Source organism: Muscardinus avellanarius (genome assembly GCF_963383645.1).
Source record: "Muscardinus avellanarius genome assembly, chromosome: 19".
NCBI lineage: Eukaryota > Metazoa > Chordata > Mammalia > Rodentia > Gliridae > Muscardinus > Muscardinus avellanarius.
The window spans coordinates 33,105,610-33,129,001 of record NC_137805.1 but is presented as its reverse complement, the minus strand read 5'-3'; the positions used below and the strand labels follow the sequence as shown (position 1 = coordinate 33,129,001).

The window sequence follows — 23,392 nt, the reverse complement described above, 5'->3', positions numbered from 1 at the left end:
TAGGGCTGGGGCTAGGGCCAGGGCTAGGGTTAGGGCCAGGATTAGAGCTAGGGCTAGGGCCAGGGTTAGGGTTAGGGCTAGGGCTGGGGCTAGGGCTAGGGCCAGGGCCAGGGCCAGGGCTAGGGCTAGGGTTAAGGCTAGGGCTAGGGCTAGGGCTAGGGCTGGGGCTAGGGCTAGGGCTAGAGCTAGGGCCAGGGTTAGGGCTAGGGTAGGTAGGATGGCGGCGTGTTCTCCCCACGGAGCTCGCAGCAGCAGGACGAGCAGCCTGCTCGCCCGCCCGGAGGCGGAGGCTGGGAGGGCGGCGGGGCGGGGAGTTACCTTGGGCGGCAGGGCGAAGACCACCGGCAGCAGCGCCAGCGGCGCCAGCAGCAGCACCAGCATCCGCCGCGCGCTCCACACCTTCTTGGCCAGCGCCGCCAGCGCCGCCATCCGCGCGATCCCCGGCGCCGCGGCCGGACTGGCCCTCGGCCCCCGCGCGGGCTTAAGGCCGGGAGGGCGGGGAGGGGACTGCGCGGGAGCCGCCCCCCTCCGCCCGGCGGGGAGAGCGCGCAGGGCCCTGGCACCGCCGGCTCGGGGCGGCCCGGCGCCCGCCAGGTGGAGGCGCTGGCCGGGGTGCCCGGGTTCAAGTCCCGCTCAGCGCCTGCCCACCGCGGGGGCCGCCGGGCATCTGTAGAGCTCCTCCTGGCAGCGGGATGGAGACTGTGGCCGCCCGGCGAGCTCTCCGCCCTGGATGCTCTGATTCTCTCCCAAAGCGGGCAGATTACCCAGGGGCCCGAGGAGCCTTTTCCTTCCTGCTGGATAGACGCGCAGGAGTTGCAGGCTTAGCTTTTTATTGGTCTGGTGGTGGTGGTGGAGGGGGGGTATTGGGGATAGCTGTTTTTCATTTTTTATTTTGAAACAAGGTCTCACTAACTTGTTGAGCGTCTCGCTAAGTTGCTGGGGCTGGCCTCAAACCTGCGGTCCTCCTGTCTCCGCCTCCCAGGTACTGGGATCACAGGTGTGTGCCGAGCACAGCTAATTGTGATGGGCTCACATTTAAAATTTCCTTTGGGTCGCGCTTTTGGTGTAAACGCTACATAGTCCTAAATCCTGAAGCGTTTTCCTGGCTCCCCCTCCCCACCCTCCCCAGAAGTTTTATATCTCTGAAACTTGTACCCATGGAGTAAGAACCCCCCATCCCCTCCTCTTGGGGCTCCTGGGAACACTCCCCACCCAGCTCTGACTTTCTGTCTCTGTGAATCTGATCGGTCTTAGAGAAGTGGTATCATAGAATATCTGCCCTTTTGTAATTAACTTTATTTCACTTAATATGTTTTTGAAATTCATGCGTGTTGTATCTTGTGTCCGATTTCTTTCTTTTATGTTGAATAATATTCAACTGTAGGGATGTACCGTATTTTGCGCATCCACTCCTTTCTGATGGGCATTGGATGGCTTCTGCCTTTCAGCAGGGGATCGTGCTGCTGTGAACGTGGGTGTGCAGGTCCTAGGTCTCTGCTTCCGGGGACTGAGTTGCTGGGTCATACACGTTTCTTTCAGGGGCGGCCACGTCATCCTCCATCGCTGCACCGTTTAGCGCTCCAGCGTCCGCCAAGGCTCCGTCCCACGTCATCCTCACTAGCATGTGTTTTCTGGGGTTTGCTCGTGGTGGCCGCGCCCGTGGGGGTGGAGGGGCGCTGTGATCTTGGGGTGTGTTTCCCTGGTGGTCCCCGATGCTGAGCACCTTGCCCTGTGCTTGATCTAGGGAGCGTCCTTGGGGGAGAAGTCCTTCGCTCTTGAGACATTCGCTGTGTCCGGCTTGCCCGGCGCTGCTCTAAGCATTACGTTGCGTAGACACGGACGGCTGCGGTCCCCTGATGCTCTCACGCATTTTCAGTGGAATGTAGAAATCTTATAATTGTTTTATTTGTACTGGAGATTGAACCCAGGGGATTTCTACCTCTGAGCTGCATCCCTAGCCCTGTTTTTATATTATTATTATTGTTTATTATTATTATTATTATTATTATTATTATTATTATTGTGTGTGTTACTCAGGATTGAACCCAGAGACAGTCTACCTGTAAGCCACACCCTCAGCCTTATTTTACTTTTATTTTGAAACAGGGTCTTGCTAGATTGACGAGAATCTTTCTACTTGTTGAGTGACCTCGAGCCTGCGGTCCTCCCGTCTCGGCCTCCCAGGTACTGAGGTCACAGGTGTCACCGCCGCGCCAGGCTTCTTATTTATCTTAATGTCACTTTACCTTATCCCACTTGTAACATTACTATTTTCAGTATTTCCTCTACACACATTTAGATCCATGTCAAACTGCAAGAATTTTTCCTTCAATGGCCACACGTAATTTAGAACCAGGCTTTGGTGGTACACACCTATAACCCCAGCTATCTGGAAGGCTGAGGCAGGAGAATCCTAAGTCTGAGGCCAGCCTGGACAATTTGCTAAAATCCTGTTATGGTTAGATACAAATGGCCCCTTGAAGGGCTCAAAACTTGCTGTCTGGGGTTGATAGAACTGAGTCTTGAGAGCTGGAATCCCGAGGACTTATCTGGGTGGTGACCCGGCCGGGAGGGTGTGGCCAGAGGTGGCCCCTGGGGATGTGGCCTTGGGGTTATAGAAATGGGTCCCCCCCACCCCGCCCTGTGATGTAGGAGCGCAGCCCACCCTCTCCCTCTCCCTCCTCCCACCACCAGGCCCTGAGATCCCTGTCCCCGCCTCACAGGGATTGAACCTGAAACCGTAAGAAAATGAACCTTTCCTCTAAATTACATGGTCAGCCTTTTAGATTACACCTGCAAGAACACTGACCCCAACAGACCCGTCTTAAAATGAAAAGGGGCTGCTGGGGCTGTAGCTCAGTGGAATCGTGTCTCAGTGCTCAACACCCATACTATGAAAAAACAAAAATAAGAGTGTAATTTAGAACACGCAAGATACTGATATGATATTAATATCGCTACTTTACCTCATGCTTAACATTTGCATGGAAATATATTTTTCTACTGTTTTTTAACTATCAACTTGTCCATGCTTCTATATTTATAAGATGCTTCTTATCTACAGTTGGTCCTGTTTTTTAATACAATTGGACATTCACTGAGTGTCACATCCATTCATACTTGATTGAAGTGTTCATCTGAATGGGTTCAAGTGTCTCCTGCTGTTTGTTTTCTATTTGTTGTTTCTCTGTCTCTTCTCTCTTGCTATCTCTTGTGCCAACAAAATATATATATTTATATTATTTATATATTTATATTATTTATATAAATATATTTATATATTTTTATATATTTTATATATAATATGTATATATTTATATATAAATATATATATATACACATATATATATATATTTTTTTGCATTACTGGAGAAGGAACCACCCAGGGGCATTCTACCTCCAAGCTACACCCCCTGCTCTATTTTTTTATTCTTTTATTTGAAACAGGGTCTCACTGAGTTGCAGAGGGCCTCACTAGGTAGCTGAGGCTGTCCGCGAACCGCCATCCTCCGGTCTCAGCCTCCCAAATGCTGGGATTACAAGTGTGCACCATCAGGCCCGGATCCTGAAGATAGATAGATAGATAGATATAGTGGGGGGGGTGTCTGGGAATGGAACCCAGGGGCATTTAACCTCTGAGCTACACCTCCTGCCCTGTTTTTTCATTCTTTATTTTGAAACAGGGTCTCACTGAGTTGCAGAGGGCCTAAGTAGCTGAGGCTGTCTGCGAACCGCGATCCTCCGGTCTCAGCCTCCCGAATACTGGGATTACAAGCGTGTGCCACCACGCCCGGCTTCTGAATATATTTTTGATAGTCAATTTATTCCCTATATTAATCTTTAATTCTTCTGTATTAAAATTTTAGTCGAGCCGGGCATGGTGGCGCATGCTTGTAATCCCAGCGTTTGGGAGGCTGAGACCTGGAGGATCGCGGTTCGCGGACAGCCTCAGCTACTTAGTGAGGTCCTCTGCAACTCAGTGAGACCCGGTTTCAAAATAAAGAATATAAAATAGGGCAGGGGGTGTAGCTCGGAGGTCAAATGCCCCTGAGTTCCATCCCCAGACCTGCAAAAAAAAAAAAATTTTAGTGATTACACTAGAGATTATGGCATGCATCTTTATCAGTCTGCCCTCAAATGATGATATATCATTTCAGGGACAGAAAATTTACAACAGCATTGTTCCATATTCCTTTATAGTCTTATTTTTTTTAAATTATGTATTCTCTAACTCCAGTGGTGGCCGGGCGTGGTGGCGCACGCCTGTAATCCCCACACTTGGGAGGCGGAGACAGGAGGATCCCGCAGGCTTGAAGCCAGCCGTGCTGGCTTAAGAGACTCTGTTTCCAAATAAAAGTATAAAATAGGTCTGGTAGCATAGCCCAGAGGTAGAAGGGCTTTCAAGAACCCCAATACCACCAAAGACAAACAAACAAAAAATTACACACACAAAAAAATTTATGAGCCCACTATAGAATGGATGATATCTTGAAATCACCCATCATGGGAATATTTATACTACAGAAATAATAAAATGTATAAATAAGGGCTCTTTTTTCTCAGAGGTCCAGTTGTCACACATTTACCAGAGCCACACTATAAATTCCACAAGAGTGGCATAATTTTTTTTTTTTTTTTTTTTTTTTTGGTGGTGGTACTGGGGTTCCTGGAAGCCCTTCTACCTCCGGGCTACACTCCCAGACCTATTTTTACATTTTTATTTGGAAACAGGGTCTCCTAAGCCAGCGCGCGTGGCTGGCTTCAAACCTGCGCGATCCTCCTGTCTCTGCCTCCCAAGCGCGGGGATGACAAGCGTGCGCCACCACGCCCGGCGAGTGGCATAATTTTTAAAGTCAATAATCTTTAAAATGCACTATAAATATATATAGAAAACGAAGCTTCTTTTACAGGCGGCCTTTTATATTCTCCCCTACTCACCTCGGCTCTTCCTTCCTTCCCACAGACCTGAGATTGTTCCTCTTAGTTCTGGTCTATCAAAACGAGTTCTCTGCTTCTGTTTCTCTGAGAGTATCTTTCCTCTGCCTTTGTGTCTGAAGCCATTTTCACTGGACATAGACTGACGTTATCCTCACTGTATAGGCTGATAGGCCAGTTTGTTTTAGTTTTGTTTTTTTGTTTTTGTTTTTTGGTTGTACTGGGGTTACTGGAAACCCTTCTACCTCTGGGCTACACTCCCAGACCTATTTTTATACTTTTTATTTGGAAACAGGGTCTCTTAAGCCAGCGCGGCTGGCTTCGAACCTGCGCCATCCTCCTGTCTCCGCCTCCCAAGCGTGGGGATTACGAGCGTGCGCCCCCACACCCGGCATGGGCTGTTTGTTTTAATTGAGCATTTTAAAAATGGTATCCCACTGGCTTCAGGATTGCATTATTATCCAGGCGTGGTGGCACATGTCTATAATCCCAGGACTTTGGAAACAGAGACAGGAGGCCTGAAGTTTCAAACAGCCTCCATGTACACAAGTTACATTGTTTCTGGTGAGAAAGTATCCAGTGTATATCATTGTTCCCCTCCAGGTAATAGGCATTACCCTGGCTGCGCTAAGATCTGTGTCTGTGGTTCCCTCTTGGCTGTGCGGTGCTGGCGTGAACTTTCCTTTGCGCTTCCTTGGACCTGCACACTGACGCTGTTTATAACACTCTCAGCCATGATTCCCTCAGACACTTTTTTGTTGTTGTTGTTGTTGTTGTTGTTGTTTTGGTGGTACTGGGGTTGCTGGAAGCCCTTCTACCTCCGGGCTGCACTCCCAGACCTATTTTATATTTTTACTTGGAAACAGGGTCCCTTACACCAGCGCGGCTGGCTTTGAACCTGCGCGCTCCTCCTGTCTCCGCCTCCCAAGCGCGGGGATGACAAGCGTGCGCCGCCGCGCCCGGCGTCCTTCATTCCTTTTTATTGCTGAATAATATTGCATTGTACTGTATATCACACCTCATCACCCGCTCACGAGTTGATAGACATTTGGATTATCTGCCTTTGGGGCTGTAAATAATAATCCTGCTCTGATCATTGGTGTACATGTTTTTGTGGATACGTGTTTTCATTTTCTTAGGTACATCTCTAGCAGTGGTATATCTGGGACATGTAGTGACTCCAGGTTTAACCTTTGAAGGAACTGCCAGACGGTTTTCAGGGGTTTACAGGATTTTACAATCCCGCCAGCAGTGTACAAGGGTTCCAGTTTCTCCGCATCCTTGTCCACACTCGCCGTCTGTCTTTCCTACTGCAGCAGCCCCATGGCTGTGCTTTTCATCTGAAAGACCCCTCGGGCTGCGATGATGGCGGCTTGGACGAGAGGGGCAATAGTGGACGCGGTGAGAGCAGATTTGCTTCTGGACACGTTGCCTGGAGAGCTGCCGGGTCTTGCTGAAGGCCCGACGAGGGTGTGGGAGAGAGGAGCTGTCACTGGGCTGGATGCAGTGGTGGGATATTTCTCAGATAACTTTATGTGGTACCGTGCAATATTTAAATAATGACATTTGGTTACAAAAAGTGAACGCTGCCTCCTGTGTCGATTTCTCTTAACTCTCCATCGCTCAAGGAAGGGGTCTTGGCTGGGTATTAGCATCCCCACAACGCCCCACTCTGCAAACCTTCCTTTGCAACCTGCAGAGATGGCGTCAGGGTCACAGGCTTTGCTACCTTGCGGAAATCAGATAATGCTGTATGATTTTTATTTTATTTACTCTTATAATTACCTTTGACTTTGGGCAAATGTTTTTTTCTTTTTTTTGGAGGGTAGGATGGGGGGTTTGTATTGGGGATTAAACCCAGGGACATTCTACCTCTGAGCTATAAGCCCAGGTCTATTTTTTATTTTGAAACAGGGCTTGACGAAGTTGCTGAGGCTGGACTTGAACCTGCGATCCTCCTGTCTCTGCCTCCCAAGTACTGGGATTACAGGCGTGTGCCACCAGGCGGGGCTTGCCTGTAACTTATTTTAAAACCTCCCTTTAAGTTTACAGCATGAATCAAGTGAGAGGAAAATGCTAAGTTAACTCATTACGGAGAGCGCATGGTTAGGGCGCCATTCCAAACCCTAGATCCAAAGATGGGGAACTGGGGGGCCGGGAGATGGCGTGAGAGGGCCCAGGTGTGTGGCTGCCATCCTTCCCATAAACCCCAAGGGCAACTTGCTTCCCTGTGCCGTCCAAGCTGTGATGAAACCTTCCCCGTGACCTTTCCGGGCGGGACCTGACCCTGAGCCAGCCCAGTAGTGGCTTCATCAAAGGCTCAGCGCAGCCTTGGATGGAGATGCGGCCCCCAAAGAGCACTTTGGACTCCCAGGCCTGGGTGTGAGGGCGGCGCTCCAGAGCGCAGAGCTGTGCCCGGGGACTTGGGCCAGCTGGGGGTTGAGAAACTAGTCCATTCCCCAAAGTTCAAGTGGAAATAGTTGGGACCAGGGTGTGTCTCATCAGGGACCCATGTTGGCTCCCCTGTTCCAGAACCATCCAGGAGGTCAAAGGACATGTTTGGCCTGAGAACAGTTTCCAATCTGGTGGCTCAAACTGAACAATAATAGTGCTAATCACACCCAGCACGTGCACCACACCCACTAGGAGCCGCAGACTTTTTCTCTCTCCTCTCCTCTCCCTCCTCCTCCTCCTCCTTATTCCTTCTTCCTTCTTCTTCTTCTTCCTCCTCCTCCTCCTCCTCCTTCTTCTTTCCTCTCTCTCTCTCTCTCTCTCTCTCTCTCTCTCTCTCTCTCTCTCTCTCTCTGTGCTTCCAGGGGTTGGAATCAGAGGGAGTCTACGTCTGAACTACATCCCCAGCCCTTTTTATTTTGAAACAGGGTCTCACTAAGTTCCTGAGGCTAGCCTTGAATCTGCAATCCTCCTGTCTTGGCCTCCCAAATACTGGGATTACAGGCCTGAGACACCCTGTCCAGTCACGCAGCTTTCAGGGCTCTATGCGTGCTGACTCATCTCACCACCTAAAGGTCCATGTACACCAGCTGTCTGAGCCTGCCTCCTCTGCATTAGACAAAGCCGCCTTCGAGTTCTGTCTGGACCCCTTGCTTATCACTGAGCGAGAGGAGGCCTGCCCTCCCTGGGCCCGAGTTTCCAAGTTAATCATAATAATTCATATCGTTGGCGTGAGAATTAGCAGGCCAGCGCACAGCCCGGCACTTGCCCAGCGGAAGCGTTCAATACCTGACAGCGATGAGTATTTGTACTCACTCCCACTGAGAGTCGGGGGACCTGTCCCACCCCTTGAATGTGGGCGGGGCTTGTGATGTTCCAATCCATACACAGGAAGAAGTGCCGGGCTCTGCGGGGCTCCGGTTTGGTTGGCTCACTCTGGGGACCATCACCCTTGAGACCCAGCCACCATATTTGAAATTCAAACAAAGCCGGACGAGGTGGTTACACAGAGAAGGCCGGGGAGCCCAATTCCCCCAGCCCACAGCCAGCATCAGCTCACTGGTGTGTGCGTAAGCAGCCTTCGGATGCCTCCAGCCCTGCCCCTGAGCCTTCCGGCTGAGGCCGGATGTGTCGGAGCAGAGACGAGCCCTCCCCACACTGCCCAGTCCACACTTCTGGCCCATATGACCCAGGAGCCAAGAAGCGACTGCTTTATGCCATTAAGTGTGTCAGAAACTACTGCTTCCACCTTCCCCTTTCTATCGGGAGTTCAGCTTCCTACGGGAAGGAGTCTGCAGCACCTGAGGTCCCCGGCGGGACCACTTGGACCCCGGAACCCGGGGACCAAAGGTGGCGCCAAGGCAGGGGCCCGTGAATCTCCTTTCTTTGTTGCGTCTCCTGGACAGTGAAAAAGGAAGTCGACTGTGGGGGAAGATGTTTAAGAGCACCCACAGCCCATGGATGGTTTCACTAACCTTTGCTTTCATCTAGACCAGGAATGTCCACTGGGCAGATGAGGAAGCAGACTCAGCAAGATGAAGACAGTTGTCCAGGGTCGCACAGCGAGGTGACCTCGTGCACAAAGGGCTGAGAGTCCCAGGACACACACGGCTCTCCCTGCCCCATCTGAGCCCCCAGCAGCTCTCCTGGGGGCCATCAGGAGAGCAGGAGTCTTGGCTTATGGGGTGAAGGAATCTGACACACACCTGACTTCCAGAGGCTCCTCCTGATAGAGGAAAACCTCAGCTGCCTCCCTCCTCCTTCCCTTTAAAGATGCTCAGAGAAGCTGGGGGTGGCGGCACAACCTGTGATCCAGTACTCACTCAGGAGGCTGAGGCAGGAGGATCGCAGGTTCATGGCCAGCCTCAGCAACTTAGCGAGGCCCTCCACAATTCAGGGAGACCCTGTTTCCAAATAAAAAAAATGAAATGGGGCTGAGGGAGTAGCTCAGAAGTAGAATGCCCCCACCACACACACAAAGATGCTCAACAGGACAGGTCAAGCCCGTTCGTTCTGCCTCCCTGCCTTGGCCACTGGCTGGACACTCACTGCCCTGGCTCCTCTGGGCATCTTCCGACTCCAGGCTGCTAAACCCAGCTGCTGACCTCAGCTGATGGCAGGCACGCACTGAGCTGGCCGCGCTGAACACTGGTGCCCATGCAAACTAGAAAATGTGTCTTAGGTGCTCACAGCTTCCCTGAGGTGACAGTTTCTACTATTTATAAAACTGCTCCAGCTGGGCGTGGTGGCGCACGCTTGTAATCCCTGTGCTTGGGAGACTGAGACAGGAGGATGGCACAGGTTCCAAGCCAGCCTCAGCTTAGTGAGGCTCTCAGCAACTTAGCGAGACACTGTTTCCAAATAAATTATAAAATAGGGCTGGGAGTGTAGCCCAGAGGCAGAAAGCTCCTGGATTCCGCCCACAAGTACCCCCAAAAAACAAAATACTGTATTCCGGCACTATGCTAGGAACTTTACATAGAAATGCATATAAAACTTCATACTGACCAGTGTATAAATAATGGGGAAAAGACCATCTTCACACTTACTTAATAATGGAGGATAAGTGAGAAATGACAACTGGGTGTGGTGGTGCACACCTGTAACACCGGCACTTCATCATGGGTTCGAGGACAGCCTCAGCAATTAGCCAGACGCTCAGCAACCTGGTGAGCCTGTTTCAAAACAAAAATAATAATAAAAAGGGCTGGGGGTGTAGTTCCGAGGTAGGATGCTCCTGGGTGCCATCTCCAGGGGGTGAGGAGGGAGGCGCTTCCCAAGGGCGGCAGGCAGAGCGGAGCTGGGCCAGGAGCCGGGCAGCCTCCGCTTCTTCACAAGCCGCCTGGCCCCGCGCACACTGGGCGTTTGCGCCCTCAGTGACCTGTGAGTGGAGCTGCGGTGTCCGGGTGGCCCCAGAAAGGCCGGCCAGGGCTCTGAGCACTTGGCCTATTTGTTTTGCGTGGGGCCAGCGATCGATCCGCCCCTCGTTAAGTGGCATTAATGAGCTTTAACTGGAAAACAGCTGGACGGCGTGAGAGCGATATGAATGGCAGCCTCGCCCAGCATCCAGGGCGGGCTGCACGCCGAGCACCGAGCACCGAGCTGGGGCTTAGTGAAGCGCCGGCGCCGCCTCCCTCCTCCTGGCCCTGCGCACCACAGTCTGCGGAGCCTGCTTGCTCTCCTTGGACACACCTGTCCTCTGCCCCCTGCCCCTCTGCCCAGGTCTCTCTGGGCACCTTTCCCGCCCTCACCACCTCACGACGGCCTCCTCTTGTCACTCCATCACCTCTTCAGGGGCCCCGTGACCACCCAACCCAAAGACACTCAGCCCTGCTGGGGGCTACCGCCTCACCTGCACCCCATCTCTGCTGTTACGCCCTTCTTAATTATTTATTTGCTTATTTGTTTTTGTGTGGTACTGGGGGTGGAACCCAGGGGTTTTTCTACCTCCGGGCTATCCTCCCAGACCTATTTTATATTTTATTTGGAAATAGGGTCTCAGTAAGTTGCTGAAAGCCTCACTCAGTAGCTGAGGCTGGCTTCGAACCTGTGCCTGTCTCAGCCTCCCAAGCGCGGGTATGACACGCGTGCGCCACCGCGCCCGGCTATTACTCCCTTCTTGACATGACTCCGCGTGAAGCTCTCCCCTGCCAGGCTCGACTCCAGGACAACAAGAAGTCCTTTATGGCCCCGGCCACCTGGCCAGATAGGGCCTGGTCTAGTGGAGGATGGATCTGTGTTCAACGACTGGGCCAGCTTTCGAGCATCCCATTAGACTGCAGTGACCGTGGGTTCCCATCCATGGGGAGCGCTCAGCAGGGTTGACCGAGCAGCAGCAGTGCACCGTGGGTAGCACGCTCAGCAGGGCGCAGGGCGCCAGCATCCTCTGGAGCTGGAGCCACAACAGTGGCCAAGCCAAAGGCCGCACACAGCTCTCGTTTGGGTCTTTCTACCCAGTGACAGAGGAGTCACGTGCACAGCGTATCACATGATGCTTAATGCTATGGAGAGCAAAGCAGGAAAGAGGAGAGTGAGGGGCACGACCAGCAAAACCCACCCCCCAAAGGGACCTAAGCCTCCTTCCCCTCCGCGTCCCCCTCCCTGGGTGGCAGCGCCTCCCAGCATGGCGCTTCACCCGAGGCCCCGCAGCTCCAAGAGCAATATTGGCCTTGCAGCGGACTCCGCAGAGCCCTCACGCTGGGCTCCGGATCGGTCCCCGTGTCGTCCCGGGAGGTCACGCACTTGGCTCGCGGGCTTTCCTCACCCTGGAAGGCCCGGAGCTGTGGCCACCCCTGCCCTCCCCCACCCCGGGCAGCGGGTGAAGGCTGCAAACCCCACGCGCCTTTGATCAGCACCGACCCCCGGGGTTCTGACTGTTTTTTGTTCCAAAGCACAGGCCAGGACCACAGGGCAGAGGCTTTGCTTCCAGCAGGCAGGACCGTGGGTAGGTGGAGCGCGTGTGTGCATGGCGTGTGTGCGAGAAGCGGCGGGAGGAAGGCGCCTGTGAATCCCTGACTGTTCAACAAGCGGGCTGGGTGTGTGAGAGGGAACTCATCTCAGTTCAGTCACTGTTCAGAGCGCGTTTGAGAAAGTGGGGCTGGAGCTGTGGGCCAAACGAGGCTCCTGCCCAGAGCCCACGGCCCAGAGGGGACAAGGCGGCAGGTGCATAAGGATATCAGGGTGCCGCCGCAGGGGAGGCCAGGGCAGGCCCCACGCTCCAGGCGAGCGAACAGGGAGCGCCAAGGCCTTGGAGGAGCGTGACTGGCATTGGCGGAGGGCAAGGTGTGGCTCTCGCAGAGGGAGACGCAGCGCGAGTGCTGGGTGGGGCAGGTGGGCCCATGGGTCCTGAGTGAGCGGGGCCACAGCGGGGTTTGTACAGGCCGAGGACAAGCTTCACAGAGATTTAGCAGCTCCCCAGGCTGTCAGGAGGGGGCGCTGTGGTAGATTCCATTCACGGATTCCTACGCCTTTTATAGAAATGTAGGAGAAATACAGAAGAGCCGGATGTAACGAAGTGCCAAACCCATCCACCCATGGGAGCTGAGCTCAAGCGCCAGCACGTGCCCATCCCTGGGACCCTCAAGTCACACCGGCCCGGGTGACCTGATTACGCTTTGACTGCAGAGCTGACAGGATGCGGGGCTGGCCCGGCTGGTCAGGGGTGGAAGATGGTCCGGGATCCCAGGTGAGGCTGAGGGGCTGGGTTCCGAAGTGCAAGTTGTTAGGAGCAGAGGCCGAGGGTGGAGTGGGAGAGTGGAGGTACCCAGAGCCCCGGGGAAGGCCACCCTACCTAAAGGTCCAGACTGAGGTGCTTGCAGGGGAGCATGAGAAGACTCCCCCTCCCCTCTTGAGTCTGTACCGAGAGGCTCAGCAGGACAGGTGAAGAGGCCGGGGACTGGCAGGCAGCCTGGGTGGAGGGCAGTAGGGAGGAACAGGGCCCTGCGAGCTCATCTGGCATCTCTCCAGAGAAGTCAGATGACTGGATTTCTTTTTTTTTTTTTTTTTTTTTTTTTTTTTTTTGGTGGTACTGGGGTTCCTGGAAGCCCTTCTACCTTAGGGCTACACCCCCAGACCTATTTTATACTTTTATATTTGGAAACAGGGTCTCTTAGGCCAGTGCGGCTGGCTTCGAACCTGCGCGATCCTCCTGTCTCCGTGTCCCAAGCGCGGGGATTACAAGCGTGCGCCACCACGCCCAGCGATGACTGGATTTCTTTATGAATGAAACCATCCCGTTTGCCTAACACTGGCAACCAGAAAAACTCACATTCTGCGATCCTACCGAAAATGCCTGCAGTAAGTACAGCAACCAGCCTGCCCCAGCCTAGTCCCTCATTTGGGACCTCTCCAGGTGTGCAGAGGGGGCCGGAGGCGGGGACTGGCAGGCGCTGAGTGGGCTGGGGCTGGGCCAACATATCTGCTGCCATCCTTGGAGAGAAGGCCGTGTCTGCCTGCTGCTGCCCGTACTCTGGCCCAGAGGGTCTCAAGCGTCCCCATCCCCCAAGTAAGGAGTGAGATGCTGTCAACAAGCAGGGCTTTGTAGGGCTGGGGCTGTATCTGTTTGGGTCTGAATGCTTTGGGCTTCTGGTGACAGAAAACAGATTGGCAGCAACTTCAACTTTAAAGATGTCTACTTTGGCATGTAAGGAGCCAAGGAGAGGCGGCTTTTCAGACCAGGCTAAGGAGACTCTCACTCTGCCCGCCACGGCCCTCTCCTCGACTCCTGTGCCTTCAGAGCCGCTCTCCGGGCGGTGCTGTTGCCAGGGCGGGGAGACAGCTCTCACCTCCTTGACTCTAAGACATTAAACCATCCACAGAAACTCTCCTTACAGATTCGTGTGTGTCTGACTGGCTAGAATGGAGCCACATGCCCACCCCTCCATCGGGAACCATCTGAGCTTCACCTAACAAACACCTGGACAATCGGGGTTCTGTCTAAAGGGAACAAGGGGGACCCCGGCTTCTGTAGGCAGCAGACAGCATTTAGCACGGTCTCTGCAGTTGCAGGCTAATGACTGGAAATGCCGCTCAGCATCTCGAAGCAGCCCCCGCTCCCTCGTCTGTGCAGGGCAGGGCAGGCAACTCACTTCTGGCCCGCCCAGCAGCCACATCCCGATTTTTGTTACTGTTGTTTGTTTTGGGTACTGGTGACTGAACCCAGGGGCATTCTACCTCTGTGCTACACCCCCAGTCCTATTTTCTATTCTTTATTTTGAAACCGGGTCTCACTGAGTTGCAAAGGGCCTCACTAAGTAGCTGAGGCTGTCCTCGAACCGCAGTCCTCGGGTCTCAGCCTCCCGAATGCTGGGATTACAAGTGTGCGCCACCACGCCCGGCTCTCCTGACAGATCCTGACTTTCCTTAGGGGGGTGGCACTCAGAACAGCAGCCTCAGCACCGGCCGGGGACTTGTGAGAAACACAGACTCTCAGCCCAGTCTCAGACCTTCGACACAGAAACACTGAGGCCAGGCCCAGCAACGGGGGAAGAAGAGTGGACGAAGGGAGAGAGGGAGGGGAGAGGAGGCAGCTTCCGGTTTATCGCTACCTGTTTGCAGTGGATGACAGTAACCTGCGACCTCTGGTGGCACAAGGAAGCCATGGCCTTCGGAGTTGTGTGGCCCAGATCAGACTCAAGGAGACTCCTGGTTCCCGAAGGAAGGCGGGGCTCCCCTGTGAGCGGGCAGTGACAGCTGGCCAGACAGGCTCACTTGCTTGTGGCACAAGGGTAAGGGGCACAGAAAAACTCCAGGATCCAGACACATATTTGAGTTAAAAAAAAAAAAAAGCAAATTGGCAAACCATGGCCTACAGGCCAGCTGCCTTTTTTGTGTGTGTGTATGTGCTGGGGATGGAACTCAGGGGCTTTCTATCTCCAGGCTACACTCCCGTACATATTTTATATTTATTTGGAAACAGTGTCTCACTATGTTGCTGAGAGCCTCACTTAAGTAGCTGAGATTGGCTTCAAACCTACATGATCCTCCAGTCTCAGCCTCCTAAGTACTGAGATTACAAGCGTGCGCCACTACTCTGGGCTCAGCAGCCTGCTTTTGAAAATAATGCTTTACTGAAGGCAGAATTGGGGTTAGGTTTCACTTCTTAGGTCCATCAGATTATACCATAGGTGTCTTTGTCAGCGCAGGCGGCTGGAACCCCTCGGCCAGCACATCTCCTTTAGCGACCGGGGCTTCACACAGAGTTCCCTACCAGGCCTTAACACACTTCCTCTCCTGGCCCCATGAACTGGCCACGAGCGCACTTTACATTCAAGGAAATACTGGCTGGTTTTCTTTTTAGTGGTGGACACACCTCAGTGTCATAACACATTTCCTGGCTCTGACACTCCGAGTGACTCTGGCAAGACTTAATTTATGTGTGCCTCATTTGCTTACTCTAAGACGGGTCAATGACTGCAAAGAACTTAGTAACTGCTAAAGCTAGATGTTAAAAACTTGGCTGTGAATCCCATGTGGCCCGAGGACATGATGGCTCACATGACTGTTTCCACACGTGTAAGGGGATTGTTAGCCATGTCTGCCTGGGCCCTGGTGGGGCTTCACGTGAAGCGGCTGGCCTGTTGCTGTGTCGCTGCACAGCACCGTCTTTTCCCAGTGAACTCCGAGGAATCTAGAGCTACACAGGGCTCCTGGGACCTTTGTGAAACCCTGAAAAGGCCAGGAACCCACTGCTCAATTAGGATCAGTTGTTAACCCTTCACAGGCCGCGGCTGTGTCTGTCTCTTTGCTAAGGGATCACCAGTATTTGCTGCCTGCCGCTGCCACCTGCCGCTAACCAGGCCTCGTGCCCAGAGCCTGCAGCAGGCTCCCCACGGCTCCCGCAGCCGCCATGCCAGTCCAGGATCTTCTTCCGCTCTTGTGCTGATGGTTCTCTTTGGGTCAGCAACCAGTGCAGCGCTCTCGAAACCCTACTCAGACTTCACCCGCTTAGAGCCTCGGGGTTCCATAAGGAGATCCACCTTGCCCAGGGCCGGTGTGGCAGGGCCTCGCCCACGGCTCTGCTCTCCTTTTCTGCCTTTCCGCCTGCTTGCCACGTGGACCTTGCTCCTCAAGGATGTTCCTCCTCCACCAACTTGGTACAGGAGCCTCCTCCCGTGGGGACATCCCCACTCTCCTTCCTTCCATGTGGTTCCTTTTACAGCTTCACTCAGCACTCAGAAACCCCTGCCTACTTTGTCTCTCGAAAATAAGGACCACCTTCCCGTCCCCTGCGTTATCTCCAATGACTGGACGCCATGAGCCCTACGATGTTATCGCGCACACGAGGTAGGCGTGGGGCCTGCTGGAAGAAGAGGACGCTAAGGAAAGGCCAGCTCACTTGTGTTGAGAATATTAGCTGGGAAAATTCTTGCCAGCTCCTCTGGCCCTTACTTTGAAGATGTTGTACAATGGCAATACATAAAAGGTGTCAGATCCAGTGTCTCATTTTTTAAAGAATCAGTAGGAAAACCGCGAACTCTGGAGCCAGGTAAAAGTTGCTCTTGTTCCCTGACAGCTTGGACAAGTTCTCTCTTTATAAAGCCAGTTCTCCATCTATAAAGTGGACATGCCTAACTTGGAGGTGTTTTAGATCCAGTATGAAAACTCCTGACAGACAAGAATTCCTTCTTCTCTCTACTAGCCCCAACTACCCAGGAAGGGAAGTTTTCATTTGTTCCTGGCCATCGGCCAGGTACAGAGCACTCAGGTGGGCAGTGGCTGTGTGGACAAAAAAACATGGTCCTGGGCCCACTGGGATGCTCACTGTAAAAGCAGGCACTGGGACCGGTTTGCTCAGAGCTGTACCAAGTACCCAGAGAGGCTCCAGGCACATAAAGGGCATTCAAACCATTTGCTGACTGGAGCCTCCAGGAGGAAGGGTATTATCTCACAACACACCTGGACAAGGCTGAAAGCTCCTGGTACTTTGTGTCCTAATTCAGTGGTCCTGTTCCTTAAATCAGACTCTATTTCATTTTATTCACATGCCACTTGACTATTTTTGCTCGACTTACTGCCTGTAATTAACTCACTTTTTTTTAACTTATATAAGTTTAAAATAACTTTTTATCACTCACTTGTAATAACTGGAAGTTAACCATAAAAGTGCAGAGCAAGAAAAATAAAAACAATGCTACATAATTTCCAGTTACCTGAAAGCTATAAAACTGCTTTTTTTTAAGAGAAATGTTGCGGTCAGCCGGGCGTGGTGGTGCACACTTGTAATCCCCGCGCTTGGGAGGCGGAGACAGGAGGATTGCGCAGGTTCGAAGCCAGCCGCGCTGGCTTTAAAGACCCTGTTTTTAAATAAAAATATAAAAATCGGTCTGGGAGTGTAGCCCAGAGGTAGAAGAGTTTCCAGGAACCCCAGTACCACCAAAAAAAAAGGAAGAAAAAAAAAAAAAAGAAAAGTTGCGGTCAAGCAGCATTTTTCATCTTTTCCCCATGACTCTCAAAAAGAAGTATATTTTATTTCAAACCCGGCACATGCCTATGTCTACACACGTACTTGAGACAGTTTCATAAAATCATACACTGGTATTTTGTAGTCTGCGTCTCCACTTCATCTTTAAAGTGTAGGTTATATCCCACGACGCTGGTTCCTAGTTGAATGCACCATGTGCACAGCAACACGGGATGCTGGGTTAGGGGCTGGTAAAGACATACCGCCCCAGCTGAGACTGCCCGTCTCAGCAGGAGTTCCAAGAACCACGATCTCATCACATGGTTCCTCCCTCCAGGCCAAGTACATGAGGTGTACAAGTCACGCATGGGAGGAAGCCTGGCCTAGGCTGACTTTAAATGCCCGGTTCTGCCTCAAACATGTCTCAGGTGCACAGTAAGCTCTTGAGCACGGTGGACTGCAGGTGACAATGACTTAACCATCACACACCACTTAAAAATATCCCGGCATGTTTATTGAGATCTAATCTCATTTGTAGCACTTCTTCAAACTTACTGTGAAAAACAGTGTAACTGTGTGGTTGCCGGACACATTCCTCTACCCCACCATGGACCTCTTTCTTCCTCTCAGGCGCACTTCATCCAATTTCTTTAGCACTGGCCTGGACTTTTTGGAGGAGGAAGAGTAGCTCTTCAGAAAGGCTTCAAACACAGTCTCCGTGTTGGGGTGGGTACTGAGGAAGGCCTTCTCCAGGACGTACAGGTCTACTCCCTTATCTTCTGGAAGTCCCGAAATGAAACTCAGCCCAAAGTCTATGAGCACAATGTTCAGCTGCTCCGCGGGGGGCCTCAGAAGCATGTTGGAGGTGGTGAGATCGCCGTGAATGAGGTCTTCATCGTGCATTCTAGCCAAAACCTGCCCAATCATCTTGGCTAAGCCGAAGAGGCTTTGGGGAGTTTTTTCAGTCTCCAGAGTGGATTGAATGTAATCTCGAACAGTCACTGAGCCTTCAATTTCTTCCATATATAAGCAGTTGGAAGCATAGTCCACAAAAAATACAACTGGGGCAGCTATTCCTGCAATCAACACAGAAGTGGTTACTGGGCTGAATTCTTCCTTTGGATGGAAAACTTAATTTTCAGACTGAGCCAGTTTTTCAGACTCAAGCCCTGAGGAACTATGCCTGAGACCGTCCACAGCTCAGCTGGGAGGTACCAAAGCCTCTTTCGAAACCACGGCACCCCTAACAGCTGGATTTCACCTGCCACACTTACTCCCTAAGGAATAAACAAATCAAAGGGCCAGAAGGGGGAGCACGGGCAGTTTTTAACCTGCCAAGGACATAAAGAGGAGGCCAAGCAGTCTGTAGGCTTAGAGAGGACAGGATTCAGATCCCACTTCCCTTCCCTGTTAGTTGTGCAACTTGAAGTTTCATTAACTTCTTTAAGCCTCCATTTCTGCTACTATAACATGACAATACCTCCAATAAATTCGGTCAGTGAATCTTGATGGAATGTCAACCATGCTTAGGACACTTCTAGAAACTGAGATGTCAGTGGAGATACAGTAATAAACAAGGAAGCCATGACACCACGCTTTAATAGAACTTATATCATAGGGTGAAAACGGACAACACACACACAAATAACTTCATTAAATCTCTGAAGGTTGGCGATGCACCTGGTTGTTTACTGCTGAATCCCTCAGATGTCCCAGCATCTAATACTGTCCTGGTACAGAGTAGGTGCCAAAAAAAAAAAAATAATAATACTACTTGTAAAAAGAGCAAGAAGTGTGGACAGTGCTTCTGAGTCACAGGGATCACCCATTCTTAGTTGTGTAAACATGGCCAAGTTAAGTCCCCTCTATGAGCCTCAGTTTCCCATCTGAAGACAAGGTTTCTGAGGGTGGGGTACAGGGTTCTTTAATGACAAAATAAACAATGTAATGAAGTCTGCATATACTGAGTGCTATGTGCCAGGCATATATTCAAACATAACCTATGGCATATGTGCATCATCTAATGGTCACAGCCCTGTACGATGGATACCTCTACTACGACATCCACTTCACCAGTGAGTTAACAGTGGAGAGGCTAAACTTATTGAAAGGACACAAACGAAGCAGCGAGCGCAGGGAGCATATGAACCCAGGGAGTCTAGATACAAGGCAAATACTTGTTAAATGTATCCATTTTTTCCATTTCTTTTTTTTTGGGGGGGGGCGGCCTGGAGATTGAACCCAAGGGCACCCTGAGTCTGAGCCAGAAACACACGCTCCGCCCTATTCTTATTCTTTACTTTGAAACAGGGTCTCGCTAAGTTGCTAAGGGTGTAGTTGATGAGACTAGTCTTAAACCTGCGGTCCTTCGCTCTCAGCCTCCCAAGTACTGAGATCACGGGCCTGCACCACCACGACCGGCGCTGCTTAAAACTGCTTCTTAAAGCTGATGAACTTAGAGATAAGGACGAGAAATGGCAAGGGAACAAAGAGGGAAACCGCCGCACAGGAGGGAAAACACGTCCAACACTGACCATTGTAGCCGTGCCTAGATGCGAAGCGGGCGGGAGGCTCTCAGCCAAACGCTGGTCGGTGCAAGCCAGTGTGGATTAAGAATGAATGAATGAATAAATAAATAAATGAATGAACGCATGCATAAATATGATCTCCTAAAAGAAGAGAGGCAGACCGTACCAACGGGAAACCGGTAAACGGAGGCGCAGAGCCCTGGGATCCCTCCCTCCCCCGGGCCGGGCCCCGGGCCCGCCTCACCTGCGCGGCGGCAGCGGAGCAGCGCCCGGGCCTCCTGCACCGTCCGCCGCCGGCCGAGCCGCGCCTCCAGCGCCGGGTGCCGGTAGCCCTTGGGGAAGCGGTGCTTCACCACCGCGGCGCGGCCCTGGAAGCGGCCGCGGAACACGCGCGCCTCGGCGCCCTGCTTCAGCAGCTCCAGGCCGCTCAGGACGCGGCTGCTCCGCTCCCGGGCGGCGGCCAGCGCCTCGGCCTCGGGGCCCGGCTCCTCGCCAGCCCCGGCCATGCCCGCACGCCAGGCGGGGCGTCCCGAGCCTCCTTTCAACTCTTTCCGGAAGTCGCCGGCGGCACTTCCGCCCGCTCCGGAAACCTCGGACCTCTTCCGCCCCTCAACACCTTCCCCCCGGCACTTCCGCCCCGGGGGAATGGTTCCGCCTCCCGACCGGTCGCCTCTCCTCTCCTCGTCCGTCTCCGACAGTGCTCGGCCGCTCTCCGAAGGCAGCTCCTCCCCGCTCTCCCTGGAAGCCCTCGGCCACGCGCGTTCGCCTTTGGGGACAGTCCCCCAATTTTTCTGCTTTTTCGAAAAAACCAGCGCCTCTTGAGGAAAACGTTTTATGGACTCTCTGCCCCACACCTGTTGTGTGGCTTGAAACAAGAACGCTGACACGCCCCTCTCCTTCCCAGTCGACCTCTGCAGGACAGGACCATTGTTGGCCCGTGTGACTTCACCTTAGCCGCAGAGAAAGCCAGACTGGTGAGCGGTGGCAATTTCCGCCTCCACAGGTGGAGACCGTGCTCTACAAGCGAGAAAGGTGGCTGGACAGAGCTGCTGGGGTACAGCCATAAGCTCCTGGCCTGGCTCTTCATGTGATGTACCACCCCACCGACGTCATCAGTTCCAGGGTCCGGATCTTCAGAATGGAGTGATCAGCTCTGTTTCGATAGAAGCTCATTAGAATGCAATGGTCAAGTGCCCCGGGGCCAACAAATGCCCTTCACGTGTTTGCTTTCCTCCCCGCCCCTTCCCCACAGTCGCTGAGCCCACTTTAAAATACTGAGCAAAGGCCCTTTGGTCCTACCGTTGCTATGACACCAGCTCCTCCACTCCACGTCCCTGGCTTTCATTCATACACACAGCAGGTCCCTTCTCAAATATTAGACCTTTTGTGTTGGCTTAACGTGGCCTCTGGGCACCTTTCACCAGCCTAGCCCGCTCAGACCTCACTCAGAACCAGTTCTATTTATTACGCTCAGTTTCTCAAGTGTATGGCTTCATTATCATAATTGTCAGAGTCCGCATAGCTATCTCCAGGGTTACCACATTCATCTGAACCCTGCGTTAGAAAGCCACTGTGCAACATATTTACAACAGCCAGGCTCTCCGAGGTCAGACTGGTTCTGGCTGCATTCAATGGCTCCCCACTGTGCTTAGGATAAACACTCAGTCCTTGGTTCTGCTCAAGGGGCCTGCATGGAGGCCCTGCAATCTCTTCCAGCCCCTTCTCCCTGCTCTCTGCCCTGCAGACACTCACCTTCCCGTAAGCCACTGCTGTGTTTGCTTGTCATAGGGCCTTTGCACCTGTCCATTCCTCTGCTAGAAGCGCTTTTCTTCTTTTTGTAGCCTAGAACAGTGTAGGCATCCTTCCATTCTCAGCTCAAGTCCTCTTTCCTTAGGAAAGCCCTTCTTGACCTCTCAAGAAGGAAATCCTACTTTACAAGCTCCAGTGGCCCTGGGACTCTCTTGAATGAGGTTGCAGTTCCTTTTATTTATTTATTTATTTATTTATTTGTTTGTTTGTTTGTTTGTTTATTTTTGTTTTGGTACTGGGGACCGAACCCAGAGGCATTCTACCTCTGAGCTATACTCTAGCCCTTTTTATTTTGAAACAAGGCCTTGCTGAGTTACTAAGAGTCTGAATAAGATGCTGAGGGTTTGGCTAAGTTGCTGAGACTGGCTTCAAACCTGCAGTTCTGTCTCAGCCTCTCAACTAATAGGATTCCAGGCGTGCACCTCCATGCCCTGTATACAGATTCCCTCTTTGTTTTGACTCATTATTTGACTGATATCTACTTTCTCCACTAGGTGTTAGCCAGGCAGGAGGTGTGTCTGTTTCCCCACACCTCTGTAGCTCCTGAAAGGACCAGTCACTGTATTCAAATATTGACTTTTTTTTTTTGACTGTCAAAGACAGCTTTTGTTTAGCAGGGTAAAGGTAGTTAGAGATAGAGTAGAAAGCTGGGTGTGGTGGCGCACGCTTGTAATCACAGCATTTGGGAGGCTGAGACAGGAGGATCGCGGTTTGCAGACAGCCTCCCTCAGCTACTTAGTGAGGCCCTTTGCAACTCAGTGAGACCCTGCTTCAAAATAAAGAATAAAAAATAGGGCAGGGGGCCAGGCGTGGTGGCGCACGCTTGTAATCCCCGCGCTTGGGAGGCGGAGACAAGAGGGTCGCGCAGGTTCGAAGCCAGCCGCGCACGCTGGCTTAGGAGACCCTGTTTCCAAATAAAAAAATATAAAAAATAGGTCTGGGAGTGTAGCCCGGAGGTAGAAGGGCTTCCAGGAACCCCAGTACCACCAAAAAAAAAAAAAAAAATAGGGCAGGGGATGTAGCTCGGGGGTAGAATGTCCCATCCCCAGTATCGGGGGAATAAAAAAGGCAGAGTAGAGATCTAAGAGTCCAAGGGGCTCTGAATAAGAAAAGGAGAAGGCTCCAGGGGCGAAAGATATTCAGAGGCATAGAAAGGACGTGATGAACCGAGGGTTACGGGAGGTGGTGGCACTGTTTGGGTACACCCAGAAGCAGATGGCAAAAGGCAGATCCCAGTGCATGTGGTTTATTTGGTTTGTTGTCCCAAGAAACACCAGGAGAGGAGCGAGGGAGGGCCAGGAAGGCAGCCAACGAAGGGTAGGTTGGCAAGATGGTTTCCACCCCGGCAGCAGGAGCTCAGCCCTGCTGAGAGACAGGAACCAGCTTCGAGAGCTCATTTCTTAGACCCAAGGGCCAGGGAGCTGGGCACCTACATGCCACCTTCCGGCTGCCAGTGGTTGAGGGTTGTTCTCAAGGGGTGTGCCATGGCTTGCATCTGGACAGTCCTCCAAAGCCTCAGGTGTTGAAGGTTCAGTCCCCAATGCAGCCATGTTCAGAGATGGGGCTTTGGGGAGAACTGGATCAGTTGGGCTCTGCCCTCATCAGTGGGTTAATGTATTGAGGAATTCCCAGCTGAATGGCCTTGGGGAGGTGGTGAGGCCTGGCTGGGGCAGGACGGGGCCTGGGCGGGGGCGGGGACTGGCTGGGGGGAGCCAGTCCTTGGGGTGGGCCACAAGATTGTGTGGGAACACATCTTGTCCCTGGCCCT

At 52.5% G+C, this 23,392-nt stretch overlaps 2 protein-coding genes across 4 annotated transcripts in view; both read right to left on the bottom strand.

The window, feature by feature from the left end:
- Window positions 1-20,300, bottom strand: part of SLC13A3 (solute carrier family 13 member 3) — a gene marked incomplete at both ends in the record, with an annotated part of 94,326 nt that extends 74,026 nt beyond the window's left edge. For 2 of the 3 annotated variants that reach the window (XM_080716251.1, XM_080716252.1), the window contains one exon: window positions 319-429. In XM_080716251.1, coding sequence (XP_080572377.1) covers window positions 319-429 — 111 coding nt within the window. Of the gene's footprint in view, window positions 1-318; window positions 430-19,992 lie in introns of those variants that run through there. The other variant, XM_080716253.1, reaches the window with a different exon arrangement.
- Window positions 17,885-20,321, bottom strand: TP53RK (TP53 regulating kinase; the record flags this gene model as incomplete). The annotated part of the gene is made up of 2 exons (XM_080716255.1): window positions 17,885-18,363; window positions 20,060-20,321. The coding sequence occupies 2 exons, from the start codon at window positions 20,319-20,321 to the stop codon at window positions 17,885-17,887; spliced, it is 741 nt and encodes a 246-aa protein (XP_080572381.1).
- Between the last annotated feature and the right edge of the window lie 3,071 nt (window positions 20,322-23,392).